This window comes from Montipora foliosa, chromosome 8 (genome assembly GCF_036669935.1).
Source record: "Montipora foliosa isolate CH-2021 chromosome 8, ASM3666993v2, whole genome shotgun sequence".
NCBI lineage: Eukaryota > Metazoa > Cnidaria > Anthozoa > Scleractinia > Acroporidae > Montipora > Montipora foliosa.
The window spans coordinates 21485372-21507871 of record NC_090876.1 but is presented as its reverse complement, the minus strand read 5'-3'; the positions used below and the strand labels follow the sequence as shown (position 1 = coordinate 21507871).

General features: G+C 39.8%; 3 protein-coding genes across 4 annotated transcripts in view; 1 reads left to right on the top strand and 2 right to left on the bottom strand.

Annotated features, from left to right (window-relative positions):
- Positions 1-17394, top strand: part of LOC137968993 (kinesin-like protein KIF28) — a 40033-nt gene extending 22639 nt beyond the window's left edge. The window contains exons 17-31 of the mRNA XM_068815501.1: positions 564-627; positions 840-968; positions 2375-2547; positions 3441-3526; positions 4233-4295; positions 6954-7088; positions 7536-7619; positions 8262-8324; positions 9521-9592; positions 10320-10388; positions 10621-10749; positions 11380-11553; positions 12092-12169; positions 13085-13141; positions 14082-17394. Of these exons, the coding sequence (XP_068671602.1) occupies positions 564-627; positions 840-968; positions 2375-2547; positions 3441-3526; positions 4233-4295; positions 6954-7088; positions 7536-7619; positions 8262-8324; positions 9521-9592; positions 10320-10388; positions 10621-10749; positions 11380-11553; positions 12092-12169; positions 13085-13141; positions 14082-14216 (1511 nt within the window). The 3' untranslated portion in view covers positions 14217-17394. The remainder of the gene's footprint in view (positions 1-563; positions 628-839; positions 969-2374; positions 2548-3440; positions 3527-4232; positions 4296-6953; positions 7089-7535; positions 7620-8261; positions 8325-9520; positions 9593-10319; positions 10389-10620; positions 10750-11379; positions 11554-12091; positions 12170-13084; positions 13142-14081) is intronic.
- Positions 17395-17624: 230 nt separating this feature from the next.
- On the bottom strand, positions 17625-21967 carry LOC137968994 (kelch-like protein 2). 2 transcript variants are annotated; one of them, XM_068815502.1, is made up of 2 exons: positions 20911-21967; positions 17625-19770 (listed from the first exon to the last, which is right to left on the bottom strand). In XM_068815502.1, the coding sequence occupies exon 2, from the start codon at positions 19728-19730 to the stop codon at positions 17787-17789; it is 1944 nt and encodes a 647-aa protein (XP_068671603.1). In that variant the 5' UTR covers positions 19731-19770; positions 20911-21967; the 3' UTR covers positions 17625-17786. The 2 variants fall into 2 exon arrangements, with proteins under 2 accessions (XP_068671603.1, XP_068671604.1); XM_068815503.1 differs by having other exon boundaries at positions 17625-19759.
- Positions 21968-22111: 144 nt separating this feature from the next.
- The window catches only part of LOC137968995 (kelch-like protein 12), a 2362-nt gene continuing 1973 nt past the window's right edge, over positions 22112-22500 (bottom strand). Inside the window, exon 1 of the mRNA XM_068815504.1 lies at positions 22112-22500. This exon is cut by the window's right edge and continues 1973 nt beyond it. Within this exon, the coding sequence (XP_068671605.1) occupies positions 22412-22500 (89 nt within the window). The 3' untranslated portion in view covers positions 22112-22411.

Here is a 22500-nt window from a genome sequence, read left to right as displayed (position 1 = left end):
GCGAGGATATTGCTTGCCTTATCTATTAAAACGATATCTCATCTTTGAGGCAATATTGCTGTATTGAAAGACTGTCTTGAAATGTTTTAAGCTCCTCTTATGTTTTAAATTCGGTAGGTCGCAGTCATTTGTGTGTATTTAGGGGCTATTACTGTTGCCGTTAAATTGCTTGCATTGTATTCTCGAATGCAATCGAAATGAGGTCTTCTACGTGAAAAATAAGTATAAAAAGATGAAAGATTGAGGCAAGAGCGAAATCGCAGTCAACGTAATGCCACTTCTGCAGAAAACAAAGTTAAGCTTATGATATTTACATGAAGACTTACTTTAAATCGGTTGTATCATTGTCAGTGCTAATAACCTCACAGAAAAGTGACTTCAGTGTTCTAATGTCAGTTAGCTTAGAGCTCTGCAAAGCAGGGTTTGAGTATTTCATTAATAGGGTTCAAATGAAACTTCGAGATTTTCATACTGGGTTTGTTCCACACTAGCTACCTTATCCCTGCTTCAATCGGCACAAGTAAAAACGACCAAGCCAGTTAATTATAAAATAACTATTTTAGGGAAAACGAAGATTGGAAACAGAAAAGCAGATCCGAAGCCAGACATTATTTTGAGTGGTTTGAGGTCAGTGGTTGAATATGATACATTTGTAGAGTGTTGGGAAACAAACGTCTCTTCGTAAACACGAAAAACGCACTCGGGTTTACTTGATTTCCCGGAACTTGTCGTGAAGCAATTTTGGGAAAATTGAGGTCACGTGATACTATTTGCTCTGCACGTTCACCAAATCATGTGCTATCAGTTTAGTGATTATGTGCCAACTCTTTCTTTCACAGCATTCTTGTAGATCACGCTACAGTGATGCATAAAGGAAATTCCATTACAATCCTTGCTCATCCTGATGCAAAGTTAATGATCAACGGTAAACCAACTCATGATGAAATAGAAATTCACCACAATGACAGGTATGAATGGCGTGTTGTATCAGGGAGCTCAATGTTCACTTTCGTTTTCCGACCGTTGCTAAAAAGCGAGTCGTGCTCTCTAGTATCTCTCACATAGAAGTCGTTATGATCGAGCAGTTAGTGGGCTTTACTCTTTCTACATTACGCCCCGCTTAATTAAAGTTTTGTTTCTTTGCTTAATTTCAAGACTTAAAAGTACTTAACGCTCATCTTTCGTCAGCATAACCTCTTACACTCATGGTCAATACCCAGCATCTTATTATTTGCATAAGAACATTGTCTATTGTTTTTTGACTCGTTCTTCAGAGAACGCCGCTGAATGCTAACAAAGGTGTCAGGGTATTCAGCGGTTACTCCGTACTGGCATTTCATTCAACTGAAGATGATCACATTTCAAAGTCTTTAGTCTTCGTTTTAGTTGGGATGCAATTTCTTGATGGTGACAGCCTATTACACTCGATAAAGGCATAGGATTAGGCATAAGTGTCGAAATTCCATTAAAACCTCCCCCCAAACTAACTTTTAAAAAACAACAACAACAACCTAAAAGGGTGAGCGTCCCAAGACTTTTGCTACTCATTGCGTTTCCCGTTTTTCATCTGCTTTAAATGACCGTCTGCGAATATCCCGTGCTGTAAGCTTTGGAAATTCAGACTGTCGTGCGTTGTGGTCATTATCTGCCCCCCCCCCCCCCCCCCCACCTCTGCGATTGTATGTGGGCTCAGTTACAGTCGATCTTAACCTTACTCGAGGGGTTTTCTACGGGTGATCCGGTTTTCTTCCCTCGTCAAAATGGGGCATCAAACCGACATCAAACATGGACGTGTAGCTGCTGGCAGAGACGCCTTATTTATGCTTTCTGCCAGGAGCCCATCAAATATAGCCTCTATCTACACTTATTCCTTGAGTCAACCCTTTCCAGAGTACATGTATTTTAGAGCGGCTTTTTTTCCCACGAAAAGTGTCATATTTCCACGGGAAAACGGGAAAACATTCCAGTGTGGTGCGTGTTTGTTGTGTTGTACGACGTAAACCAATAGCACTGTCATACCTTCTGCTTTTATTGGGCTTTTAACGTCGAAACCCCACGAAAGGCGTTCTATCAATAACTGTACTCGAGATAGGGTTGACTCGAAGACCCAGTATGAAAGATAGAGGGTCCATTTTGATGGGTTCCTGTTTCTGCCCGATATCGTGAGCTGCGCTCTTCGCAGTTCAGTCCCCAAGGCTGCAAGAAAGTTTGCTTCGCACAGCTGTCTATTTGCTTCTTGCAGTACTGAATTGAAACTTTTTCAAGATTTCCCTTGAGCAGTTAATTCACACAAACCGAAAACACACCATTATTAAACAAAGCTCAATCGTTTCCCAAAACAATGAAGAATTTATAATGTAACTTTCTTTAATAGAGTGATGTTTGGCTCAAGTAGTTTGTATGTCTTGCATCATCCTGTCGAACTTGAAAAAAAGAAGAAAGCCGGGGCTGGAGTCCACGTGAGCGAAATCACGTATGACCTGGCACAGGAGGAAATAGCGGCTAACTCTGGGTTTGATATGGCGAAGAGCGGTGGGCAAACAAAAAGTAAGTCTGAGTTATGTAGTAGCTTAGCATGACAACATATTTAAAGTTAATCGCCTGTCTACGTTACGTTGGGTGTGGTTTTTATCATGGCCGCTTTTCGTGAGGTTTTCTCCACTGCTCCCCTGCTCTGTCATGTGTCTGATACAGCAGTAATAATCACGACAGCCCTCAATCACTTTACATGGGATCGATCTCACTCCAGTGTTATAGCTATTATCAAAAGAACTTTGTCGGGGCTTCGATGGAGTTTGCCTTCACTCCTGCAAAGCTGATCGGCGATAAATTGGCTAAGAGGCTATGTCATGCCACTTTGGATCAATGCCGTTACTGACATTAATATAGGCTGAGCAATCAGATTTTACCTCAGGTTAAGCTTTTTTGGACAGGTTTCCTGTTTTACCTTCAAATGATGTTATCGTAGCTGCCCGAAAGCGACGTAGTTTGAATATGCTTTAATCTCTTCTTACTCTTGATAGTATTTTATCTTTCGGTTGACAAGCTTCGGTTGACCATCTTAAGTGGTCACGCGAGCACACGCAACTATGGTTCCCAAGGACCCTGGGAACGTGGTTAAACTGTGTTTTCATTGGGTACTGTAAGGGAGTTTAGACACGTCAACGACTGCGGAAACTCCACGTAAGCCCTACGTTATAAGGAGTATAGAATCACACCCAAGGATGCTTCAAGAATTTAAGCCCTTTGCAAATGATTTGTGGAGAGGTCCGCACGTGATACGACTAAATTTCAAACTTCCAAACGCCTCCAATACCCACGCGGTATTGACGATTGAGTTGTAGACGGTGCTCAATAGAACCGAGGAGAGCAAATTATGTCTATGGCTAGCACCTGTTACTTTGATATCTTCCTTTCGACTTACTAATTTACCATTTCAGATGACATGCTTTTACAAGAAGACCTGCTGCAAATGGTTCCTATGATAGGTGAAACAAACGCCATGGCTGAAGAACTTGGGAAGAAGGTCAGGCGTCAATATTTTCTTTTCTCGTTCATGTGATCGATATCCGGGTTTTAATTGGGAAGATGAAACTTCCATTATAACCGCTTTGTTAATAGAGAGTGTTGAATCAGCAAAAGATCGAGAAAACCAAATAAATGAAAAATGGTAACAAAAATAGTTTTGATTTTATGAAAAAAATGCCACTAAACTTAAGCTTGTCTCTCTGGGTGATATCACTGAGTAAACTGAACTACCGTATGGTTGGCTTTACTTCATGCTGTGCTTTCAAAATTGCAAAAAGATATTATAACCATCTTATCAACCTGGTTTTCCAAGTCACAAAGGAAAATTTATGCTCATGCAATCCACTCGGGTCACAGCTTGACGCAGGTAAAATCACTGGCCTAAGATTTTAACCAGGGAAATATATCATGCAAGAGAGCGAATCATTAGCTTTGTCCGGTCATACTCCATGGCTATTTCAAGGATCACACCTTATTGGTCAGTGAAAATGGACCGCGCGGTCATGGACACAAGAGATAAAAATACCCTTCGCAGCGTGGATGCAATCTAAAAATAGTTTTCAAATATTTATCATGGGGCACATGATTTTCTCTCTTACCTCATACTCTCTTGTTTGAACTTAACTCCATGTTAATTACCCACTTTTATGGTTAATGTGTGGTAAGAGACTTCTGAAACAAAATTAGTATTTCTGATTTCCTAGGTGAAGTTTGAAATTATGCTCGTGTCTCCTCAAGCACGAGGGCTTAAAGAAGGAAGGACAGAGGTACGTCCGATATCAAGTTACCTCTTAAGCAGGCATGCATCTTGAACTGGTTCCTTGGCGAGTTAAAGCCAGGGCTGACGTTTCGGAAATTTTCCGCCATGTTGAATCGATAGGATTCATACTTCTCACGCGCAGTAAACTGGGACTTGGACGGGCCAGCGACACAAGGTGGCCGAGGCAAAAATAATATCGATGATGATGCGCATGCCAGAAATTTCTCTTTCGTCGACCCGGGCTGAAAAAAAACACACCCTTTGTCTATGGCGTGTGATCCTCGCCAGAATTATTTTTTTTCAATTCCGTATTACTTTCAAACTCGGAACGTCTCTAAATTCGTTGTCTCCCCAAATCCTGGAACCCAGTATGTCCGCGTAAGCCTTGTTGCACAACACCTAATTTATTTCCAGCGTTAACATCATTTATCCATCCTTCCATCTCAATATGGCGGACGATGGATCTTTGGAGAGTGAAAACAGGTCAAATAGTGAAGGAAGAAACTTTTAAGAAGTTGTTTCTTTGCTTCAGCAAGCTGAGTCGTTACTGTCCAGTCAGGTCCACAGGAACGCTGCAACAGTTAGTCCTTCCAGTGTTGAAACCAGTATTTCATGTGATCGTGCGCTCACAAACTTTCCATCTTTGTTTTCGAGATACAGTGTACGTAGAACTGCAGCTTCTTATCCTGCCACTTCGTTGGGACAACCAAGAGCGTCGTTTGCCACTCCTCCAAAGTGTAAGGGAAGTGGTGGTCCTTTCTTCGTGAAAGAAATTTAACGTGGACCCACGACTTCTTTTGTCTATCTAATTACCTTCAGAACCAGCAGCCTTCAAGGGCCGAAAAACTTCAACGTCAGGAGGCTTAGGCGAATTTGAAAGTAAAACGAAATTGAAGACATTAATTTTGGCGGGGATCACACGCCATATTTTTTCAGCCTGTTTGTCTTTTAGTTTTTTTTTTTAGCAGGCCATGTTATTCCGCCTGATACTTCCAAATTTGAAATTCAAATTTGGCCTAGCTGAGGCGACGTCTACACTTATTCCTTTTCGTTTTAAAAAGCATTCCAAACACCCATAAAGTGGGCGAAAGTGGGAATTATATATATGTTGTTGAAATTGCATCCATTTGAAACTCGGAAAAAATCCGTTATCCTCCGTTATCTAGTCGGATGCTCTGGAGACTATGGTGAGCAAGGGTTAAGGTGGGTCTTTGACTCAAACTGCACCGATAGCTCATAACTGCATTGCGCATACCTTTACGCCTTCCGTCTACATTAATACGATCGAATACACAGGTGAATGTCTGTGAAAATGGATCATTTCAAAAACGCTCCCAGTTTCACTTATTTAACTTGACTTGCGCGTAAAAGGCATAACAATCGATCCAACATGGCGGGGAAAATAGAGTGGGAATAGCTATTACTATCGTACCATAGATTTAGTTCAAGCATTTGCAGTTTGGAGAAAGTAAGGAAGAACAATCCTGGTGACCGTACGAGAACGCATATTTTCGTATCTGTTTTCGTTCTGGTCTGGACGGTGGAAAATGCTGTGAAAACGCCTACAAAGGGTGTAGCTCTTTTTAAACTGAAAGTTTTAAAGAAACAGAAAACAGATTTTGCGGAAGGCGCGTTAGTGTATGAACAGGGCCTGAAACCACATCTTTTTTTAATTAGGCACTTTTTAGAAACCACCTGGTCGTGGAGACTCAGCCCACATAGAACGGAAAAGAAATCATGATGTAACAAGCCTTAAGACGTACAGAGCCTCATTAGTGATTAGCCGTTTTCACAATAGAGACGAAAATCTCGTCTGAGACGGAAAATTTATCTAACGGGTTCCCCGCGTCAGATTTGACTTTTAAGACAAGAAAACTCGTTTCCATTTATTCGTCTTAAATTCACATTTGGATGAGTTGTTTGACAGTCTGTCGCTCACAAAATCGTGAAAGAACTGGACCGAGTAGGGATGTTATGAAAAATCGGAAGAGATGTAATAGCGATATTTCTTGCTTACAAACATTGACGTCACATTTCTTTTGACATTCAAATTTGCCAACCACGGAACAAAAGAAGTCATTGTTTCAACAGTCAATTAGATTCTGGTTGGCTTATTTTAAAGGGAACCTCCACTAAAACAACAAAGTAACTTTAAACCGCAGAACATCGTGTCTACAAATAAAAAATGAATTTCAACAAGGCTTGTTTTGGCTTTCAAATTTCTCGGGCGCCACCATCTTGAATAATTGTGACGTGTCGTGGTTGTCATATTGTTCCAGAAAAAATCGCTCTTTGTGTCAGAACAATAGGGCAACCATGTTACGTCACAATTATTCAAGATGGCGGCCCCAGCGCAGGAAATTTGAAAGCTAAAACAAGCGTTTTTGAAATTCCTTTTTTTGCGGATACAAACACTTTCATTGGAAAAGGTTTGAACTTGTTAACCTTATGTTGTGTGGTTTAAAGTTATTTTGTTGTTTTAGTTGAGGTTCCCTTTAAAACGTCAATTTGGTGATTTCACGTCTTTTGTTACGCACAAATGTGTGCTGAAATGCGTGCCGTTTTATGGCGTTTATTTCGTTTCTAAAATCTCCCTATTTAGTGTTGTGGGACATCGTAGGATCCATTTTATCTGTTGATCTGACACATGCGCGTTATAACTTAGGTGAAAGTTAAAATGAAGAGTCTGAAGGATGATGCAGAATGGATCTGGGACAGGAATAAATTCCTCAACAGAAAGTTTCTGATGCAGGAAATGTACCAAAACTATATTGAAGGAGACGACTGGGATCTGCCTGAGGTTTGTATGTAATTCTAGGAGTGGCTTTGTAAGTTTGAATGTGTCTCGTGTCTCGTCATTATGGCCTTGCTGAAAAACTAGATTTCCAGTAAGAAATGAACGGACGAACGTCAAATGCGTTTTTGTTTTCAAGGCAACAAACTGACCGCCCCGCTATAAATCTAATTATTTCTTATTCCTTTGCTGTATTGCATTGCCTGCTGGTTATCTTGCCTCAGTTCTCCCTGTTTTCGACTCTCCTTCTTACTTCTTGGACCGTTTTCACGACTCCAGCACCGAAACATCAAATGGCGATCGCTAATTTCGGGCTCTGTGTCCCTTTCGTCTTTCACCAGTTTAAAACATTAGTTGTTGGAAAAGAGTATCTTGGGGAGAAGGACTCATCGTTCACTTTTTCTTTACCGCCGATTTTTAGATGATGACATGTTCTTGTGCATTTGTTGACAGGAAAGAGATCCTTTTTGGGAGCCTTATGATGCCGAGGTGCAAATTGGCTCAGCGCAACTTTATCTTCAAAGCTTAGCTTACATGGTAAGGTGTTGTTTGGAGTAGGTTTTCAGCTCTTTTAAGTGAGATTATCGCCAGCTTTTTAAACATAATAAGCGTTAGCGAATTCGATTTTGGTTTGTTTGCTTTTGAACCTAGCGCATCTTTTTTTATCCAGATGACTGAAACGCGCTTTGTTTATCGCTGTCCAATTCACTCTAACACTTGTTTCTGTGATGAAATGATATATGAAATGAATCATTCATCACGGGAACCTTTGAACCCACAAATGACTAGCTCCCATCATCAGTGGTTTCATAGCTCTGATGCGTCGTACCGGTTTCGCGAGGTTACGGGTTCAAACCCCGTTAAATGCCTGAACTTTTTAGGCTTCTTCACGCAAGTGCCAAAATTGCGTTCATAACTGCGAGGATCATAGCTTCAGTTGACTCGATTTTATAAATGTAACTTTCACCATCTTTACAACAGCTTCTTGGCTTTGATTGCCTTTAGACCTCTAATCCGAGTTTATTTGACTAAGCCTTTTGATTAGATAAAAGTTTTTGCTTTTGATTGTCTTTTGGAAGATTTTGTGAAGTATTTGGAGCTCTGATAAGTATGTCTTGAGTAATCATTTTGCATTCGAATATTTGAAGTAGCTATATATACCATGTCTCTACGTTGCAGATTGAGGTGGAAGAGAGTCTTTCTATAACAGATTATAAGGGAAATGACCAAGGCCATTTACAAGTGAGTAAAGCAATATTATGAACTAACTTTTTTCTTTCTTTCACAGTGACGGACAATTACACAACAAGGCTCTTTACCGCGCACCGGTGGCTCAGTTGGTTAAGCACCGGGCTGTCACGCGGGAGGTCGTGAGTTCAACTCCGGCCGGACCAACACTCAGGGTCTTTAAATAACTGAGGAGAAAGTGCTGTCTTTGTAATGACATCTGCAAATGATTAGACTTTCAAGTCTTCTCGGATAAGGACAATAAACCGGAGGTCCCGTCTCACAAACCTTGTTCACATATAACACTGTGGGACGTTAAAGAACCCACACACTATTCGAAAAGAGTAGGGGACGTGGTTCCCGGTGTTGTGGCCTATCTTCATCACTCACTTACATCATCACTCATCATGGGTTGGGAGGGTTCAGTGGGCTCATAAATGGACTGATAGCGGCTGCCATCGGCGCCCTTAGTATGCTGATGTCCGAGCCCACTGCAAAAATGTAAATAGGACACGTATGTTTGTCCTATCAATTAATCGCGACATTACACATTAGCCAGTATTGTATATTTCCCCTGTTTTTCAACATTTACGTGTCAACCGGCTGCCTCGTAGCATGAGCTACAGCTGCTCTTCCGTTTATCCCCGTATCCAACCAAGGAAGGTTTTCGTCCAGCCTCTCTTCTTGTATTTGATTGATTGATTGATTGATTGATTGATTCATTGATTCATTGATTGATTGAGTGAGTGAGTGAGTGAGTGAATGAGTGAGTGAGTGATTCATTGATAAGATTAATCGATCGATCGATCGAGCGTTTGGCTTATGTAGTTGAGCTTTAGATCACCGTAAGGGAACTCGCGGGCTCGAGCCCTAGCCAGATCAACACGTAGGGTATTAAAATAATTGAGGAGAAATTGCCGTCTTTATAATTCATCTGAAAATGGTTAGGCTTTCAAGTTCTTTGGGATAGGGACTATAAACTATAAGCCCCGCCTCACAACACTTCTTCGCAAATTTTGTGGAATGTTAAAGTACCCACACATTCGCAAAGTGCAGGGGACGAAAATCTCAGCTCTGTTTAGTGCCCTATCAGTTTCTACCAAATGTAACCGGCTTGGCTGTGACATGGGTGATAGGTTTATGATGTGTCTGGATACGTAGATGTAGACCTTGATAACCGATTCTTTGATTTGTTTATTGATTACATACAGGTGGAAGCGTATCCTTGTGATAAAACAGGCAACGAGGATATCGATGACTTCGTGGAGGACCCGAAAGAGTTGGTACGTTGATCAGACAAGTTGTACTTTGAAGTCGGCGTCCTGAAGTTTCACATGCATACACCATAGGAGCAAATTTAGAACAAATCTCTCGCCCACTTTCGTAGACAGTTGCTTGTTGGTGGCTCTGGTGTTCAGTTTTCTTGTTTTTGTAGTTGTTTTTCGTCTTCTAGAAACCTCTGCCTTTATAAATGACAATTATTGAGACCTCACTAAACTCGTGTAAATAAATACAAAAAATTGAAAAGCTTCATGTCATTCTTGTTATTGCCGATGATGTTGTTGTTGTGGGTCTGTTATAGAAGATAAGGTTAGAGAACACTGGCTTGGCTGTGACAGTTGAAATAGGTTTTTTTTTATTTCAAGGATATTTTTTCATCTAAGTTTTGTCCTTTTTCGTATGACACGGCTTTTTGGGGGAATTTACCAGATGGTCAGTCCTCTGATCATTGGTTGCGCGACTTTGGCGGGAGAGCAAAATTTGAAATGAGAATTTTCTCAGGGTGGCACAAAGACTCGAATAGACTGATTTTTTTTTCTTTTAAGTATCGTTGGGAATGGGAATCTCGCTTTATCCTCACTTGGATTCTGTATTGCATTTAAGGCATTCATATGATCGTCTGAAAATTAGTCAACGGGCCATTCATACGGTTACGTTGTGACTCATAATCTTCGGCGTCGTTTTCTCCTTCTTTATTAGATTTTATTCTTCGCTTTTTATTCCATTCAGATTGGAAATCCTCTTTATTTTAAACTAAGAATTCCTCACGCCAGAGGTCTACCAGCAAGATTTGCCAAGGTAGGTTGTGAACCTGAGCCCTTTGGCTTTATTCTTTCTTGGTTATTCGTTTTTTTGATTTTGTGTGTCTATCCATCCATCTGTACGTATCCTTCCATACGTCTGCGCAACCATCTTCCTCCCACTCACCCACCCTTCCCTCCATCCATCAATCCATCCATCCATGCATTTTCCAAATTTATTTGTTGTTTGCGTTCTACTTTGACTCCACTTCATTCTTATCTTATTTCAGGGACAGACATGGTGCAAATTTAAACTATACCTGGATAATGAACCATCTGTAACAGGAAGTGTGTCTGGTACCATTAATCCTGCCTATGCCTACGAGAAACAGTTTGCATTCTCACCGGTCACAAAACAGGTTTGTGCATACGATAAACTTGATCAATTGCGCCTTCCAATAGTGTACAAAATCCATGTAAACCATTTTCTTTACGAGATACATTCAAAGAACAGCTATTTAGTTTTCAACTGTTGCGATTGCAAAGATTGCCACAACGTACAAATACTGCATCGATTGCTGGTACTTGAAAGCAAAGTGTCTAAATACACCTTATTCCAAAATGGCCGCCATTTTAGTATTCTTTTGTTTCCTTGCAAATTGGCTCATTTGGCCTCGCTTTCAAGCGTAAAAAATATAACAATATTTAACCTTGAACGAGGCCAAAAGGGCCAATTTGCAATCAAACAAAAGAATACTAAAAAAGCGGCCATTGTGGAATAAGGTATATGAACTTTCTATAACAACCTATCTTTTATACATGCCAAAAGTTATAGTTTAATGGCCGACAAGTCTCCTGTAATTCAGTGGAAGAGCATCAAAACAAGTAACTCCTGCAATTTCTTTTAGAGTATACCTGTTGCATAACCATACAACAATCTTCTGCAAACACCGACAAAATATATCCTTTTTCGAGAAGACGGCTGTCTTAATCCGTATTTCCTTCTCACTCCAACTTGCTCTTAAAACCATTTTCCTCTCAAATAACAGTTTGTCGACTACTTAATGAATACCTCATTGGTTATCGAAGTTTGGGGAAAGCAGAGTGGACGGAAAGTGAGCCGAAAGGAGACGGAAACTGTCGCGAGGAATAACCCCTCGCCTTCCAAAAGAATATCCGAAGGAAATGAAATCCCCAAAGGAATGACAAATGGCACTGTTGTGGTAAGAGTCTGCGAATTTTAATTTACCTTTTCACGGTTTCAGCCGCCGTAGTGATGGAGGTGGGGCGGATCGTGCGAATAAGGCTTTTATTTCTGAAAGTAATGTATAGGGTTTTGCCCGAGTTCAAACTCTGCCACAACGTGACGGGTTTCAAAATTTTACACGACCCGATTTACGGAAATTTACGTTTAAGGTGAAACGTCCGAAAATGCAGATCACAGATTTCAATGTCGCCATTTTTTTTTCGCGGCAATTTGCAATATTTGATTAAAAGGGTTTGTTTGAATTAGAAATTTCGTTTTCGGTGGTCATAGTGTGTTCGTCATGCTTTGCGAAAAATAATCATTTTGCTTAGCTATCCAAATGCGGCAAAATTGAGCAAATAGCATTTCGGAAACGGCAATTGGGACAGAGGGCTGAGAGAGCACTTCTTGAGGATTTTCGTAGGGCAATTATCTCATTTTTCTGTATTTATCCTGGTCATGTTGGCAAGTGTTTTTCTGCGCTATCGTTACAATTATTGACTCTTTCGTTTTAGTCCAAGGACGAATCACGGAACATGAAGCTAGAGCTGCATAAGTCACAGAAGCGACATGAAAGATCTGAGAAGAAATTGGTAAGTGATGATTGACTTTACAAACATTTACCAAAGTCATGCATTTCGAACGATTAAGGAACAGTGCTGTTTGTTCTTGCAGCTTTCCCTTGCATTGGGTAAAGGCCTTCTCCTCACTAAATGCGGCAAATAACTCGAGGTTATTTTCTATGTCTGCTCTCCTTCAGTGTGTAATTTCATTCCTGATGAAATAACCCATGCAGTTTTAAGGCCGCTTTCCATATGTTCGCAGACGATCGCAGATCGCAGAAAGTTCTGCGATCGTTCGATCCTGCGATCATATGGAAACCAAAGTTTTGCGATCTGCAAATCGAAACGTATCCCATAATATTTTTAATTCTGACCCATGATTCAACGCTTCTTAGCAACAAAGCCCGAATGTTCGTTTACTGGAACGCTCATTTGTTGTAAACATACATGTAGCTGGCATTGACTATACCTTCTGGATCGGGGCGAGATGCAGTGCCAAGAGAATTTCAAAACCTGGAATGACTCAATCCACATATTGCACACAGACCATCAAGCACACATATGAGATCAAAGTCACCTGGAACAGTTGAGAGCTCCTCGTCGCCAGCGCCTATCTATCTATCTATCTATCTATCTATCTCTAATAAATCACAAAAAGATGATTTTAACTCATTTATTCCTGCAACGATTACAATATGTTCCGGCGTAAATCCCGCGTGAGTTGGTTGGAGGTAAATAGCCAAGGGTATCCGCAGTTTGAGTAGCCAGTCAGATCGCGCCTTCAACGCTTACCTACGTATTAGTATATACTAACCAAATGCAAAGAACACAAGGGACCGCTTTGATACTCTCAGTGAGGAGAAAGTTAAATATATTTGTTTTAATTGCTGTTGTTGCGGGTGGTGTTGGTAACGGTTTCCGAAAATGTTTCCCTTTTCGTCGTAGAAAAAGATGCGTGGATTAATCGAAGATGCTAAGAGGAAGGGCGTTTCCACAATAGAGGTAAGGGGGAAATGGTATGGCGTGAGGTGGAAAGTAAAGCTAAGTCATAAAAATCCTGCCAAGTAAAGCAGCGACTGCGTGGAAAAGGGAAGCGCACGGTGATATGCAAGATGCCAATGCAACAAGGTGGTTCTCAAGTGATTGTCGATAATAAAAACAAGCTGACAATCAATTGAAGAATAAGTCCATGTTCGTTTCGAGTCGCCCGAGGTGGTTCACAAGAAAGCACCTATCAAAATCAAAATAAAAAATAACCCCTATATCTCGTTTTTAATGGTCTTCTAAGATTAGTTTCGATCTAGTCGCATTTGGGGACCTTATGCCTTCTACTCAGTAGAGACATTTTTATATGGTATTTGGGCTACAGCGCATAGTCCGTCCTCTTTTTGGAAAATGAAACCTAATCTTACGTAGTTAAATTTCTTCGTGTACACTCCGTAAAATTAATAAAGGGTGTAGTTTCTAAAGAAACTGTGGTGCTGCGTCGGTGGGGAAGTAGTACACAAGAATTTGGTTTTATCAACAGATTTGATAATCTAAATTGACCACAGTACGACTTTTAGAATCCCTGTACGGTGGTCAATTTACATTATCAACTCCGTTGATAAATCCAAATTACTCCGTAAAATTACTCGATCTTATTGCAAGAGAACAGTAAAGACTGTGCTCTGCTATGTCTTTGAGTAGCTGGATTCTTTTTGTTTACTTGAACAATTTCTATCAGACACGAACAGCTATTTGTGTCTGTTTTTATTGAATAGCTGGTCAGAACAAAAAAAAGTATGGCACACTTTCATGCATTTAAATGTCCTCTTTTTGAACGTACAAAGTGATTTTATAGCACCCATGGTGCATCGAAAAAATCTCCGCTTTCTAGAAACAAAACCCTGAGAGAACCTTTCCAATACAAATTCACTAATTTTCGTATGGTTGGCTACAGGTGACTGCCCTTGAAGACATCTTAAATGGAGGTGAAGGTAACAAGTTCAAAGCAACCGCTGACATTGTCCTGCACGCTCAAAAATCCATTGACAAAGACGGCAAGATCACTAGTGCAGCCTGCTCTATTCAGTAAAAAAATGTTCATCAACTTTAATTGTTTGACAGCACTTAATTGAACCGTAACACTTGACTTTAGTCAGACAACTGTCAAAAATTCGCATGAATATATCTGATTTTGCGATTTGACGGAGTGACAACTGAGGCCCGAATTTGCTATTTTCACCATCCCATAATGCAAGACGTTTTGGGGGTTCTTTACATAAAAGCCATACAAGTTATTTACTCTTGGGACTGTGTCATGCTTCAGTGAACTGGATATCCATTGTTTTAATGCAAATAACCCCCAAAAATGAACTGTATTATGGGATTGATGAAAAAAACGAATGGGTCACTTTCAAAAATACCGTAATACTCTTTGTTTGCCCTAAAAAAAATTGCATCATAAGCATTGTTTCCAGTTTCTCTTAAGACCTACAATGGTCCCAAGAGAAACTTGAAAAAACAAAGAGTATTATGGTCTTTTTGAAAGTGGCCTAAAGCTGTTTGTCAAAAGCCCCATAACTTTTCGGGCCGGAAAAGAAATTCTGGAAACTGAGATCTGCTTATTCTGAAAAAATGATCTTTGAACATATTTTGAAGACCAGAAAAAGGACAACTGCAAAGTTGAAACGTCTTTCCTTTGAAGATACAAGGCGTCATATGACACCCGAAATACGGGGGTTATTTGCATTAAAACAATGGATATCCTGTTCACTGAAGCATGATACAGTCCCAAGAGTGAATAACTTGTATTGTTTTTTTTATGTAAAGAACCCCCAAAACGGATTGCACTATGAGATTGTACAAGTACTGAATTCATTTTAATTGTACAGAAACGATCCATCCATGTGTACATGGCATAATGGGATACTTTTTGTTAATCATTATTTAAGCCGGTTAACCCTAGAGTCTATCACCCAAAAGTAAGATTCTCTCCAAATTGGCCCAGTCCCCGTCAGCGTCAGAAAAGTGCCTATTTTTAAATCAAGTTTTGTGGGAAAATAAAGAATAGACCAGTGACATCGGCTAAACTCATTGTTGTACTCAATTCAAACCCTTTGGAAATAAAACGTTTTGTTCCAGGTATTTGCTTATCCTTTATATGTAAATGCTACACTATAATGCAAATACAATACACAAAGGATCTTAAATAGTTAACCCCGGGAGATGTAAATTGGGTACAACATTAAGATAGCCGATTTGGTCTATTATTTATTTTCCCGCAAAACTTTGTTTAAAAATAGACAGTTTTCTGACGCTGATCGGGACAAACCTGATACCAGATTTTTACTCTTGGGACTCTTGGTTTACCTTATTTAAGTATTGAAATCAAACTGTTAATGGGTCATCCCATAGACCTATTCTATTGTATTTATGTTAATTGGACCTACTGGCCTCATTTTGGTTAACATATTCTTTTGACTTTTGCGCATTGCAGTGAGGCTAGAAAGGATTATCAGTATTAAAACAAAAGAATATTTTGTAGGGCCGCCATTATGAAAAGGGTCTATGCATGGTAGCCGTGAGGGATGAGACCTGGGTATTAGCTGCGTAAAACCAACCGACAAATCAATTTTAGAAATTATCGTCCAGTAAAACTCCAACGCTGGTCAGTTCACGTTGTCAAGGAACTTAAGCCAAACTGAGGTCGACCACGGCTATGACAACGTCATCTATTGCAGTAATATAAATTCGTTTTTAAGATGAAAATTGCGTAGCACCCATCCAAGAATTAAAGAGGGAAAATTGAAAATTTATTGTCGGGTAATCACTTCCTCTGAATAACCTTACACTGGTTCTACCGGGTCGTGGCAAAACATAAAAAACATTTACACAATTGGTCGTTGTTTTGTTTGTTTATTTGTTTGTTTGTTTGTTTGTTTGTTTGTATCTTGTTTGTTTTTGCTTCCTTGTAGCCGTCAGCAGATGACGGCAAAGAAATGTACGAAAACGCAAAACGTTCGTGCAGGGCGTCCAGAGCCATTGTTGTTCCAAATTAGAGGCGTTTTTATGGCGTTATCGTTGCCGTCGACGTCGAGGGTGGTGTTATCATCGACTAATATAAATAATCAGCTAAAAATGGTAAGACTAGTGTCATTTTGTGTATATATAGGAAATCGTGTAAACCAGAGCGCAGTTTGTGATTTGGAGGCAGTGATGTTTTGAAAGTTTTTAAGAATTACGGCTCGTGCAATTTGTGACTTTCAAAACATCACGAGTGACCACAAATCACCAAATGCACGAGCAAGTTCATACGATTTCTTATTTATTACATACTCAACAAAATTACTCAATCACTTTGTTTCCATGGCAACTTTCGTATTGCACTCTACAACCTGTTTATGAATTCGTAATTCACCAATCGGAAACGCGGTATTCTGTTGAGTACTTAAATTGTAAAATATTTCGCCGATGGCTAGCTTTTATTTTTGACTCTTGTGAAAGATGTTATTTTGTCGAAAGATTTGCTTTTATTTTTAAGAAATTTATTATTAATGTGGATTGCTTTTGTTAGAGAGGTTTTCAATTGAGTGTCGAAAGTAATTAGTGAATTGCTTTGGTTTTGCATTACTTCACACAGTGATTGGTTAAACGTCCTCGCGCCACTTTTTCAACCAATCAGAAGTGAAACCAAAACTAATCGTGGCTCGCGCGTGCACATTTTCCCGCGCTAGTGTGTTGCCTACGTGTAATTATTTCGAGTTTTGATTGGTTTACTGTATTGTCTCCGTCCTTTCTGATAGGCCAAAGTAATTACTTTGGTTTTGGTTTTACGACACTCGATTGAAACTCGCTCTATCACTATTGGTTCCTATTACTTAGCACTTATAGCAAAGATATCATTGATGTCACCTATTGTGCCAACCAGCGTCTCATTCATTGTCGAAAGAAAGGGTCTTTTGTTTCTGTGGTGGGCACATTTGAATAACAAAAGCAATGTTTGTAAAGTGATATCTTCTTGTTAATTTGTTGGTAAAACTACCACTGGACAAACAAACCTTAATCGCTGAAAAATCACTTGTAACCCAAACATCACTGTAAGAACAGACGAGGAAAGAGAATAAATTGTACCACAACGTGTTTGTACTTAAACTCACACATTAAAAGCTTTCACGTGATGTGGGGTTATTTGAAGTATCCACCCTCGTGTAATATGATACGAGGAGCTTGGATTCAAGGGATCCCGTTGCCTCCAAATGCTGCCAGCTTCAACTGGTACCTGGATTGCGAACGCAAACGAATCACTGGCTGTTCACTAAGCCTGGTTCACAAGATTGTGTTCATGGGCCCTGAAAAGCCTTTATGAGGAGAGGTCAATTAAGTATGTATATATGTAACGCCGTCATTTGGTCATTTGTTATAGCAAACATAAGCTCTTCATTTACCCTTCCTTCTCTCGGATCATGGTTGATTGAAATATGAACGAAAAGGGATTTTTATTGGAATGGTTGCTTTAATATAGCCTGAACTAGTCGCAAGAATATGTCAGTTTTAAAACAGGGAAAATGACGAAACAGTTAATAACTGATTTTTGGCAGGTTTAATAAATGTGGTCATAAAGTCTAATCAATTAATTCAGATGACTTTCCAGCTCGTATTTTGTTCACATAACCAAACAGTTCTGTTTTCTCCTAATGTCACTTAGTCTCTCTTGATTATAGCTTCCAGAATCAGCTGCAGTGTTGATTTTCGTCGATGAAACCGTTTTGATAAATGCACTGCGATTGAAAACACTGATAGAACAGGCTTGATCAACTGACAGCATACAACTGCCTGGTATCTCAGTTTTCTTAATCCACTGATCCTTTTCAGGATCGTAGCAATCAATCATGATTGATGTGGGGTTAGAACAGTAAGTGCCATAGTTTAAAGACAGTATGGATGGACAGGCTTTGCAGTTCACAGAATATTCACACAATGCATATAGTTTGTCATTGGTACACATGAGGCCAGCTACACGACTGTGAACAATTCTGCGTGGTATATTCAAGCTTGCTGTCATATACCATTCATCTTTTGCCTCGTCATAAAGCTCACATCTTCTTAAGTCTGCCTCAAGGTGGTAACAATTCTCGGGGAACATTCCTCCTCCTCCGATGACGAACACTTTCCCGTATGCAACAGCGCCAAGAGCTTTAAATCTCTCTACATTCATATCGGCCAGTCTTTCCCACCTTTTGACACCCAGGTCAAACCTGTGGGCCTCGCTTAGGCAGGCCATGTTACAACCAAGCCGGCCACCCAGGAAATAAATGAAGTTGTCTTTATTTACAATGCAAACTCCCGTTCTTGAGTCCCAGTCAAACGCCGATACATCCTCCCACGAATCAGATTCAGGATTATACTTTGTGATGCAGGTGAGGTGCGTTTTCTCATTGGTTCCTCGGAGTTGTCCAACCAGGGCGTATATTTCGTTTCCACCCGTGACAAAAATTCTGCAACTTGAATCTGGGCCTTTTGATAGTGATAATGATGTACACAACGTTGATAACCCGTTTAAACGGTTAGAAAAAGGATCAAAGCAGAAGAGTTTATAGTCTCCTCCTTCAAACCATTCTGCTGTCAGGTAGAGCTTATCTTGTGAAGAAAACACCTTGTCCAGTAGAGTTGGTACCACACTTGGTGCTTTGTACCATGCATTCTCTCGAGGAAAGTAGCAGAGATTGTTTGCCCGTTCTCCCCTCTCAAAAAATAGCATGACTGGTACTTCTAGAGACCTTCTGGGTTTGACAGCTTTCTGCCACATATGATCCTTTGCCTTGCTTTTTGATTTTAAAGACGTTCTCAACAGTTTCAAACAGACTTGATTACTCTTCAAAAAATCATTTGTCTCCATGTTGTTCATCAAGTAATCATACGAAATGTAAGCCAAACGGATATGACGGAAAAGGGCCGCGAAAAAGTTTGAACGTCTAACCTTGTCGTGATTAATCCATTTTAAAATGATTTCAAACACGTCTTCCTCTGCGTCAACATTTATATCGTCGCTCGAAATCCACATTTCAACTTCATCATTCGACGTGTTGTTCAAAAAGTCTTCCGTTCCAGCTATTTTTTTGAAATGGTCAAAGATGAATGTTTTTGATCTGCAAAAGAGCTCTTTGCAGTTGTATTTCTCCGCCAAATGAAAGAGTGAAAGGCTATTTGAGCAATCTAGTTTTTTTTCCAAGTAACTCTCAGCGTGAGATTTGAGATCCTTGAGGAGCAAGTAATCGGCAATCTCGATCATAACCTTTGCAGGGTCTTCGCCTATCATTTGAACACTACCAGTATACATAAATTCCAGTATAATCCCAACAGTCGTTTCCGTCAGCATCTTCAAATGGATTACTCCTTCTCTCGATTCCCTCATGTCAGTGCCTAACAACTTTTCAAAGAACGTACTTGCCCCGACTAACACATCTCTGTGGGCTTTTATTGTTCGTCCATTATTCACTACTAAGGTCACATCACACGGACCGCAGTCACTGGTGTCTTGAGGCGTGAAGACCGCATTTTCAATCCCGTTCTCACTGCAACCAGACGTCAGTTTCAACTTTTCTTCCATTGATTTATTGGGAGCGGCGAACCGGGTTCCTGTAGGATAACTGATAACTGTTGTCAAATAATATTATATAGTCTCATGACAATGCAATATTGTTATTTCCACGCGTCATGCTCAATCACACAACAATTTTTTTGTTGAATACTGTGTCTGTCCCTTTTACACAGTTAGCCACCAGAAGGCGTCGGCACTTTCGGCTTTCGTTTGTTGTTTGGAAAAGGCTCAATTTAGAACACTAGTAAGATAATGATAAATGTGAACTTAATGGCGCGGCAAAACTGAGCTCAAATATCATGTAACATACACTACCAAGGGATCCGACAATTTTGGATTGAGCAAAGGTGGAACATTGAATTAGTAGTTGCACCATGGCTTTATCAGATCCAACTTTTCAATGTTTCCGCGACGTAATTTTGAACCAGTCGACTGGAGTACGATCGCGTGTTCAAGCTGGGTTACAACTGAGTAAGATCTGAGGTTTTTTCTGTCACTTGAAAAAGACGTCACCTGCAGCCACATCGAAACGTTTGAGACGTATATGGATTACTATAATTTGTTTTTATAGCTTATATTTTCAACCCGATAACTAAGAGACGTCATTAACGGACAAAGTGACACAAGATGAACCGTAGGAAATTTCCGCAATCGACATTCTTGGGAGTATTCGTAAATTAGCTGTCCGTCTTTCATTTACTTTGAGGCGAAGCTCTCTACTTTTGAGTAGAAGTGTTCACTGAATGTTGTAGGAAAATATTCGACATTAGAGCTAAAGAGTTAGTTGAATCGGTGCAATATTCGTCGTTCAATTTGAAGCGTTTCAATCTCTAAATTACTCAGGCTTCGTTGCCTTTGTTATGCATGACTAAGCCGTAATTTGCAAATATTTTCCCCAAAACAACCAAATTAATATGTTGCATTCTAATAACAGATCACTATATTCATGGACAATATATAACTTGTTACCACGTAATAATAATAATAATAATAATAATAATAATAATAATACTTTATTTATATAAGGTTCTTTCCTGTAGCTCAATAACGTTTTACAGTAATTGCAATCAAAGTTAGAGCAAATCGAGATTTTACAATCATGATAATATTCGAACAGAGAAAAAAATTAAAGCACAATAATAGCATTAAAAAGAGTTTCGATTAAAACTATGTCATATGATGAACTCACCTTTTTACCTTGTGTGGGTCTTAAAATTTTATAGCGAGCTGCACTCTGATATTGTAAGAAAGAGAGTTCCAAGAGAATGGGTGCTACAAAAGAGAAAGACCTCTGATTATAGCGTACAGATGGTTTTATCAGTCAGTTCGTAGAAGATCTCAAATTTATAGGTGGTAGATAGGGCTCTAGCTGTTCAGTAATGTAGCTAGGGGCCTGGCCATTCAGTGCTTTATAGGTCAGAAGTAACATCTTGTAATGAATGTGCTGGCTAACTGGGAGCCAGTGTATCTTCTTTAAGACAGCATTGATGTGATGGTACTTCTAAGTACGGGTAATAAGGCGAGCTGCAGCATTCTGGACATTTTGTTAGCGATCTATCAGAAATTTGGACAATCCATACGTGTAGCGAACTGGCACTCTCTATCTTAGATGTAATGAATGCGTGAGCTAACTTTTCAGTGTCCGCTAGAGATAAACATGCAGTCTCTTATCTTGATGTTCCTAAGATGGAAAAAGAAGACCTTAAAGGTACTGGTAACATGCTTTTCTATTGATATGTGCTCACAAAAAATAACTCCAATGTTCCTCGAAGAAGGGGATGACTCGATGCGTCAACAGACACGTCGATGTACCCTCTTGAAGGGGGGTGGACGATGTCGTGCACTCAATAACTCCGTCACCGTTTACGTGGTACCACGCACCACTTATATCACGATTTTTTTTGTAAGAAGCTGAAGTGTAATCGCATTTTGATGGACAGTTCTTTGTGACTTTGATTTTTTTTCTTCGCGATGCAACAATTAGTAGACAGAAAGCAAGAGTGACGTAATAAGACGGGGGAAATTGCGTAAAAGCTTTTTAAAGACTGGGGAACGCAAAATGGGAATAGCAGTTTATGCCATATTCGAATTAGAGTTTGTGTTTGCTTAGGAACGTTCATAAATGGGGCGCTGCTTTTGTAATTATTTCACTTCATTCAATGAAAAACCTTTCTGCGTCTGTAAGCCAAATCGTGCATCTGACTTTGTATTCAGGAAAAAGCTCTTGTATTTTCGAGGGGGCCTGGTACGTAATGACATTACTTCCTGTTTTGCAAATCATTTCCGCTTCCTCGTCTCTTATATCGATCATCTTTTGGTTATATCGGACACCTTTTAGTTGTATCAAACATCCTTTAGTTGTATTGGGAATCTTTTATTTATATCGGACATCTATGCACATAGATTTATTGCACATAACATTCATGTATGCAACATAACATTGATATAAGCATATTCGATATTTTGTCCGTAAAGGGCTTTCATAAGGGGCAAGTTCTTTGCATTAAAATAATGGATATCAAGTTCACTGAAGCATGATACAGTCTATATGTAAGTCACTTGTATTGTTTTCATGTAAAGATCCCCTGAAACGTATTGCATTGTGGGATGGGAAAATAGGGAATGCAAACAAGTGTACAGCCACTATTTTGCATCTCAAGGCAACTTCTAATCAACAGATGCAGGCGATTTTACATAATCAAGCAGTTTTGTTTGACTCCAATCCTCTGATTCAGACTCTCACATTCCATGGGAGTGTTCTCTCCATTTTCAGATGAAA